This window comes from Microtus ochrogaster, chromosome 7 (genome assembly GCF_000317375.1).
Source record: "Microtus ochrogaster isolate Prairie Vole_2 chromosome 7, MicOch1.0, whole genome shotgun sequence".
Taxonomy (NCBI): Eukaryota; Metazoa; Chordata; class Mammalia; order Rodentia; family Cricetidae; genus Microtus; species Microtus ochrogaster.
In genome coordinates, this window is record NC_022014.1 from 79,020,454 (window position 1) to 79,028,652 (window position 8,199).

At 47.5% G+C, this 8,199-nt stretch overlaps 1 protein-coding gene across 1 annotated transcript; it reads right to left on the reverse strand.

Annotated features, from left to right (window-relative positions):
* Window positions 1-4,381: 4,381 nt before the first annotated feature.
* Window positions 4,382-6,064, reverse strand: LOC101999506 (histone H3.3). The gene is made up of 4 exons (XM_005350749.2): window positions 5,910-6,064; window positions 5,430-5,567; window positions 5,148-5,301; window positions 4,382-5,060 (listed from the first exon to the last, which is right to left on the reverse strand). The coding sequence occupies exons 2-4, from the start codon at window positions 5,555-5,557 to the stop codon at window positions 4,932-4,934; spliced, it is 411 nt and encodes a 136-aa protein (XP_005350806.1). The 5' UTR covers window positions 5,558-5,567; window positions 5,910-6,064; the 3' UTR covers window positions 4,382-4,931.
* Between the last annotated feature and the right edge of the window lie 2,135 nt (window positions 6,065-8,199).

Sequence of the window (8,199 nt, forward strand, 5' to 3'; positions counted from 1 at the left end):
CACCGTCTCACCCATTCTGGGAGAGTCTTGTTCCTATATTTCCTGGTAATTTTTCTTTGCTTTTATGTGATTTGTGTAATGAAAGCTTCTGTAGCACTGGAGATACAGATTCATTTGGCACAGACTGAAGGACGGATAGCCAGCAAGATGGAGCCTCCAGGTAGAGCTAGTTTGTGTTCCAGTTAGTCATTGTCCCAGACTTTTTATTTTTTTATTTTTGGTTTTCGAGACAGGGTTTCTCTGTGTCACTTTATTGCCTACCCTGGAACTAGCTCTTGTAGACTAGGCTGGCCTCGAACTCAAAGAGATCCTCCTGCCTCTGCTTCCCAAGTGCTGGGATTAAAGGCATGCGCCGCCACCACCACCGGTGCCCCAGACTTCTTTAATTAAATGTTTTCACAGTTGTCCCCTGCACTCACCGTGCCCGAGTTGTTTTGTTTTGTTTTTTTTTTTTGAGACAGGGTTTCTCTGTGGTTTTGGAGCCTGTCCTGGAACTAGCTCTTGTAGACCAGGCTGGTCTCAAACTCACAGAGATCCGCCTGCCTCTGCCTCCCAAGTGCTAGGATTAAAGGCGTGCGCCACCACTGCCCAGCTCGTACCCGAGTTTGTACAGGCCATTTCATTAAATCTTTGCAAGTCTATTAGACAGAAATTTATTTTACAGATGGGGACAGACAAATGGAGCTTTGAACATGAGTCATGAGTTCAAGCCTATTCTCTTTGCCACCCTTCTGTCCCCATGAGGACTGCAGGCTGCTGCAGCCTTTGGTCTGCCAACAACATGGCCAAGATGAAGCTTATTTGCTCCTCAGTGGAGAACAAGAGGCCCCTGTGCCCACAGGACACTGCAAAGCTCTGCAAGTCAGCCTGGCTCTTGGCCACTAGAGAGATCACAATGGGGCTCACGTCCCTCCGTTGTGCCCCTTTTCAGATCATCTCTGACCTGGCTCCTCCAGTCTCTCAGCTTCACTGAATCCATGTCCCCTTGCTTCCCCAGCAAAGCCGTTCAAGCAGCCCTCCCCTAGGCTGCAGCTTTCTCATTCCCCAGACCAACAACCAGAGTGCCCCTCAAAACAGCCTCAGTCACTGGGTGGTGGCGGTGCAGGCCTTTAACTCCTGCACTCAGGTGGCAGAGGCCAGCCTGGTCTACAGAGTGAGTTCCAGGACAACCAGGGCTACACACGAAAAACCAAAACTAAACCAAACCAAAACTGGACAAAACAGCCTCCACCATCTCCACAGGATGCTTCAGGACTTGGGTTGGCTGTTTCTCCTAACTTTGCCCTTGGGCAGTAGCTGTAAGGATTGTCGTTTATGCCAAAATATTGACCAGGAGTCAACCTGGCTGGATGGAGCAGGCCACAGGGCTGACACCTCTCTAAAGGAGCACAGAACACAATGCAGGTTTAAAACCAGTGTAGTGGAGGCAGGAGGAAAGCAATGTGGATCCAAGGAAGGTAAAGAGAGAGAGGGGAAACTGCTTCATTTAGTGAGGTGACAAATATTCTCACACCAAGGGCTCATGAGGTAAAGGTAAGAATAGAGCTGACTGTTCTTCAGGTCTTGAGTTCAGTTCCCCTGCAACCACATGATGGTTTACACCATCCGATATGAGATCTGGTGCCCTCTTCTGGCGGGAATGCATACAGTACACACTGTATATATAATAAGTCTTTTTAAAAAGGTAATCCCAGGACTTGGGAAGTAGAGGCAGGCGGATCTCTGTGAGTTTGAGTTTGGTCTACAGGGTGAGTTCCAGGACAGCCAGAATGCTTCACGGACAAACCCTTTCTTGGGGACGGGAAGAATTGAGTACACAAAATGGATACTTAAGGTTCTCATGGCTCCAGCTGCAGGAGAAGGGGCTGAAACCGCTCAACCCAGCCCTTCTCTGTGATAGACTAGATCTGCAGTGTGAGACAAAACTGAAGGCCCCAGGACCAGGGTTTCTTGTCTAACTAACCACCATGTCCTGCCATGTTCTTCCCTCTGCCAGACGCTCACAGACCCAGCAAACATCTGGCTAAGGGCATGGCTTGCTCTTGACTCCCCACCCTTGGACCCATCCTGCCTCTGGTACCTCACTCCTAGCAAACCAGTTGGAGTGGGTGAGGACCAGGAGTAGTGGGTGGAAGGCCTAGCTTGTGTACTATTGGAACGCTAGCCAGGCCAGCCGACAGGAGGCACAGGCTGGTGGATCTCTGAGTTTGAGGTCAGTCTGCTCTACAGAGTGAGCTCCAGGACAAACAGTGCTACACACAGGGAAACCTGTCTTGAAAAACCAGGAAAAAGAAAAAGCGGTGGGCCAGATGCCAGACCCATCTAGGCCTTCTTCCTCCCGATTTCTTTCCATCTCTCATCAGTTGCTGGTAGACGCCTAGGCCACATTTCTAGTAAAACTTAAAGGACGGAACATCTCTATAAACCAGAGTCAAGAATCTTTGAAGACAGGTAATTTTTTTGTCTGTCCCCGTACCAAAGGCTCACCTCACTGATTTGCCAATGTGGATGACAGTGAAGAGGCACAGGAACCAACTGCTACAGCACTGGGCAATCCGCACGCTGGAACCTGCTCTCTACTGAAAGTGCTCCTGCCTGCTGAGTAGGAAGGTAAGCCTCACAGCTGGGGATTGAGCTCAGTGGTAGAGGGCTTATCTAGCATGCACAAGGCCAAGGGTTCAAAACCCAGTACACACATACCCACAAAAGCTTCCCTCAACATTTTGGGAAACTTTTCAGCTTTCCCAAACTCCCAGGGTGTCCTATACAGGTAAGCTTCCTGGAACCAAAAATGTATGCTTAGGCCCCATGTAAGCCCAAATTGGACAATTAAACAGTAGCCTCCAGGCTTTCCAACAGCCAACATCAGGCTGCAAGCCAGAAACTTGGTTACTATAGGCACTAAACTCACCAAGTAAATAAGAGGGGACATGGCATATGCTTTTAATCCCTGCATTTGGGAGGCAAATTAAAGCCAGACTGGTCTACAGAGCTAGTTCCAGGAATCAGGGACACACAAACTCCCAAAGCACTAATTAAATAATATGTGAAAGCAATACCCAAATTATACACATGTACATAATAGTAAAGATTTATTTGGTGGCCGGGCGGTGGTGGCGCACACCTTTAATCCCAGCACTCGGGAGGCAGAGGCACGTGGATCTCTGTGAGTTAGAGACCAGCCTGGTCTACAAGAGCTAGTTCCAGGACAGGCTCCAAAACCATAGAAACCCTGTCTCGAAAAACCAAAAAAAAAAAAAAAAAAATTTACTTGGTGGGCAATGGTGGATCATTCGGACCTTAATCTCGGCATGGGGTGAAAAAAAATTCCACACCGGGCTAGAGAGATGGCTAAGAGGTTAAGAGCATTGCCTCTCTTCCTAGAGGTCCTGAGTTCGATTCCCAGCAACCACATGGTGGCTCACAACCATCTGTAATGGGATCTGGTGCCCTCTTCTGGTCTGCAGGCACACAGACAGAATATTGTATACATAATATTAAAAAAATTCACCTACCATTTATTAAATTTTAAGGCCTGCTGCCAGGATCCTCAAAACAAATCCATTTTCCTGTAACTTCACTTCATACTATGTGGATCTATAAATTTGCTTCTGTCATAAAGCCAGCACAATAGCATCATCGTGGATTGTCATTAGACCCATGACAGCTTGCATTTTCAACACTACCACTAAGTCCTATCTCTGGCCCCCAGCATTTTTATGGAGTAATGGCCAGACTACATGCTTCAATTTTCTTTTTCCAAGCAAAATGCTGAAATTAAAAATCTAGATAAGTATATTGAAAGCCTTATGTATTCAATTTAGGTTTGACACTTAGTTGAATAAACAAGTTTTATTTGTAAATTTAGTCAACATACATAATTGACCTAAAAACTTCAATAGGATACTTTTAAAAACCACTTGAAGGCCACCTCTATAAAAGGGATTTTGCCAGGACAGTAACCAGGTGTAACCTAACCCATCTTCATTGGCAGAGATCCAATAAGCTGAAGCTGTACTCTCACCCTCATATTTAAACTCCACAAGGAAAAAAATTCTCCGTTCTTCCCCTTAAAGATTAAAAAACAAAACAGAACCTAATCTAGATAGAAGACCAAACAACACAATGAAAGCTGCACTAACTAGATTAGTAACAGGTGATGCTGGTGTGAATAGCTTGTTATTTTACTATAGAGCCCTTATATAAATCCCCGTTAGTGTATGTTACCAGCTGGAGGGTTAGTTAACGTGTGGTAGAATGAGGACTTATGCAAGGTTTAATACGCATAGCATTTTCTACTTTGTTAAAAACAAATGCAGTCTAATCAGGAAGTACCAACTGGACTAATTACACACACCTTAATGACAAGACTCCCCACCACTTGTGAATGTAAAACATTTAATTTAAAAATGTTGAACACTACAATATATAAAATAGCTATTATAAATGCACATAGTGTATTCTATAGCTGCCAGGTTTACTTTTTTTTTTTTTTAAGGAAAACTGTTACACTGTGGTTAAAACTTGAATCTTCAACCTTTGAAAAAGCCCACATTCTATCACAGTGATGTATGGTTAAACACTTGGATCAAGTCATAACCAGTTTTATTGCAAAAGGACCCTGTACATTTATCAATTCTAGTACCTTAATAGCTACCCAACAAGTCATTAACATACAGAAACATGCATCATGAGAAGCAAGTACTATCACCCATCCCTTCTGCATATCGGCAACTTGTCACTCCTGAGCCGCAGCGCCCACAGCACTGAGGTCTGTGAACAGTCACTCTCCCCGTTCATCCTGAGTGAAAGATGGAATGACTTAAGTACAAATGCAACATATTAGAAACAATTTCTTACAAAAAAAGTCACAAATTAAACCAAAGTATTTTACAGAATTTACTACAAAATGCCATAAAAACCGCCTCGACTTAAGCTCTCTCCCCCCGTATCCGGCGAGCCAACTGGATGTCTTTGGGCATGATGGTGACTCTCTTGGCGTGGATGGCACACAGATTGGTATCTTCAAACAATCCCACCAGGTAAGCTTCACTGGCCTCCTGTTGAGGACAAGAGCCACAGGATTAGCTCCCCTGCCGCAGAAGCCAGGCCGCCGCCCCCCGCGCCACCGAGCCTTTGTCTCTCACCTGAAGGGCACCGATGGCTGCACTCTGAAACCTCAGGTCGGTCTTGAAGTCCTGGGCGATCTCCCTCACCAACCTCTGGAAAGGCAGCTTCCGGATGAGCAGCTCAGTAGACTTCTGGTAGCGACGGATCTCTCGCAGAGCCACGGTCCCGGGCCTGCAGGCATCAGAGGGGGGAGGAGGGCGGGCGTCAGGGGCCGCGGCGAGGGGGGAGCGCGCTGGCCCCTGCCCGCCCGAGCCGAGCGGGGCCGGCGGCCAAGGCATTGTTCCCCGCGCCCTGCCTACCTGTAGCGGTGCGGCTTCTTCACCCCGCCGGTAGAGGGCGCGCTTTTCCGGGCGGCCTTGGTGGCCAGCTGCTTGCGGGGCGCTTTCCCCCCGGTCGACTTCCTAGCGGTCTGCTTGGTTCGGGCCATTTTCTTTCACCTGCGAGGGGCACCGCGTTCAGAGCGAGCCCGGGTCGCCCGGCTGCCGTCCCGCGGCCGCGGCAGATGGCGGCCGCCTCCTCCCCCTCCCCTAATGACTCAGGCTGCGCCGAGCGGCGGCCTCCCCCGGGAGGGGGAGCGCGGGGAGGAGCCATTTCCCGCTCTGCGGGCGGCCGGGAACACCGCGGCGGGACCTGTGAGTCACCGCCGGGGAGGAAGCAGCCGGGACGGGGGCGGCGGGGACGCAACCTCCCCGCCCTAGCCGACTTCCCCCGGGCCGCCTCATCAACCCCGCCGGCAGCAGCCGACGACCGCGGCCCCGACAGCCGACGCCAATACTCACCCAAAGCCGGAGTCTGAGGCCCGTGCTGGAACCGCCGCGCCGCTGTGAGCGCGCAAACGGGAGCCGCGATCGGCGACAGGAACAGAAGACCTACCTCCAACGAACGACCAAACCGCTCTGCGCTCCAAGCCCCCCGACGCCTCCATTTTTATATAGACGCTTCACGCTGCGTCAATGCGTCATAGAACCCTTATTTGCATACACCAACGACTTTTTCGATTGGCGGGAGCATTCGCCGACGCGCTGACATCTCCCGACACAAAGGCCGGACTTCGGGTCCGTTCCCTGATTGGCGGGCGTTTAGGCCACTGATTGGCTGTTAAGGTTGCTTCATGATTGGATGGGTACAAAGAGGAAAAGACGAATCAGAGTTTAGCACTAAGCCGCTCCTCTGATTGGATGAAATGGAGCTATGTTTGGATCCTTCTCTTGGTTCCAAAGCTCCACAATAGAAAGTCAATGCAAATGAATTGCGCTAGTCTCTCAGACTTAAAGACTTAGGCAAGAGCCTAAGACTATTTGCATCAAAAGAGCACTTTAGAGAGATTTTGCAAAAACATATAATAATTCCAATGTCGAATAAAGCGTGTTTCCTGAATTATTTACTTTTTGCTATATTTTGATCATTGAGTACAGAGACATGAAATCCAGTAAATCATATTACAATGTACGGTGTTTTGTGTACAATGCATATATATTTTAAACCAAAAGCAATTGTTTGATGTGGCAGGGTCATGAATACAAATAATCAAAATTCAAAAAATTATTTCAGAGTTGGGCGGTGACACACGCCATTAATCTCAGCATTTAGGAGACCCAGATGTAAGGGGATCGCTGCGAGTTTGAGGCCAACCTAATCCACATAGAGGGTTCTAAGCCGGCCAGACCTACATAATGAGCTATTGCCTTTAAAAATTCTGGCTGTTTTTTTTTTTTCCTCCAGCATTCCATAAACCCTGTCAGGGTGTTCACCTGTAATATGGAAAGATGGAAACAGGATCTAAAAATTAAGGTCACTTACAGCTACATAATTCAAAGCCAGTTTAGAATATATAACACACTGTTTCAAAAAAAAACAAAAACAAAAAACAAAGAAGCTGGCCATGGTGGCCATTCCTTTTAATCCCAGCACTGTGGAGGCAGGCAAACCTATGAGAGTTTAGTGCAGTACTGGACCAGCCAAGTATAAAAAGTTGCCAGGCGTGGTAGCATACACGTTTCTTTCGGTCCCAGCACCCTTAAGGCAGAGGCAAGTGACTATTAAGCCAGCCTGGTCTACAGAGGAGTTCCAGGACAGCGAGAAGCGAGAACTACTTACTGAGACCCTTTCACAAAACCAATAATTATCGGTTATATATTTTTTCTTTTCTTTTTTTTTTGTTTTGTTTTGTTTTGTTTTTTCGAGACAGGGTTTTACTGTAGTTTCAGAGCATGTCCTGGAACTAGCTCTTGTAGACCAGGCTGGCCTCGAGTTTCCGCCTGTCTTTGCCTCCCGAGTGCTGGGATCAAAGGTGTGCACCACCACCGCCCAGCTTATATTTCTTGAATTACTTAATTCAACTGTATGAAATAAATACACACCAGGAGAGGCAAGAGTCCATATGGAAAAGGTGAAGGAACTGGGTGTCTTCGTGTGATCCCTGGACTTGATAATTACTTCTGACAAAATCTGATAGGTTTGTAGAAACACTAGTATTTGTGGATTTTTGTTTGTTCTTCCACAACAGGGTTTCTCTGCATAGCCCTGGCTGTCCTGGAATTTGCTCTGTAGACCAGGCTGGCCTCAAACTCAGAGATCCATCTGTCTTTGCCTCCCAAGTGCTAGGATTAAAGCTTTGTGTCACCACGGCCGCCTAGATTTATTTTATGGGTGTGAATGCCTAGCTGGTGCCCACAGAAGTCAGAACAGGGCATTGGATTTATGGATGGTTGTAAGTCACCATGTGGGTGATGGGTATTGAACTCTGCAAAAGCAGCAAGTGGTTTTAACACTGAGCCATCTTTCTCAGGTGGGGGTGGGGGAGGGAAGCATGGCTGGTGGGGCGTTTGCCTTTAATCCTAGCACTCAGGAGGCTGAGACAGGTGAATCCCTGAGTTTGAAGCCAGCCTGGTCTACAAAGTGAGTTCCAGAACAGCCAGAAATACACAGAGAAACCCTGTCTTGAAAAAAGAAAGAAAGAAAAAGAAAGAAAGAAAGAAAGAAAGGAAGAAAGAAAGAAGAAAAAAAATCCCAATCTTTACTTTTGTTTAAAGAACTGTTTTCATGGCTCTCTCCCTGTGTTCTCTCCCA

Coding starts and splice junctions, on each gene's coding strand:
- LOC101999506 (XM_005350749.2), bottom strand. CDS start 5,557: ATGGCCCGAACCAAGCAGACCGCTAGGAAGTCGACCGGGGGGAAAGCG. Junction 5,302..5,429: donor AAGAAGCCGCACCGCTACAG/GTAGGCAGGGCG, acceptor TGATGCCTGCAG/GCCCGGGACCGTGGCTCTGC. Junction 5,061..5,147: donor CAGCCATCGGTGCCCTTCAG/GTGAGAGACAAA, acceptor TGTCCTCAACAG/GAGGCCAGTGAAGCTTACCT.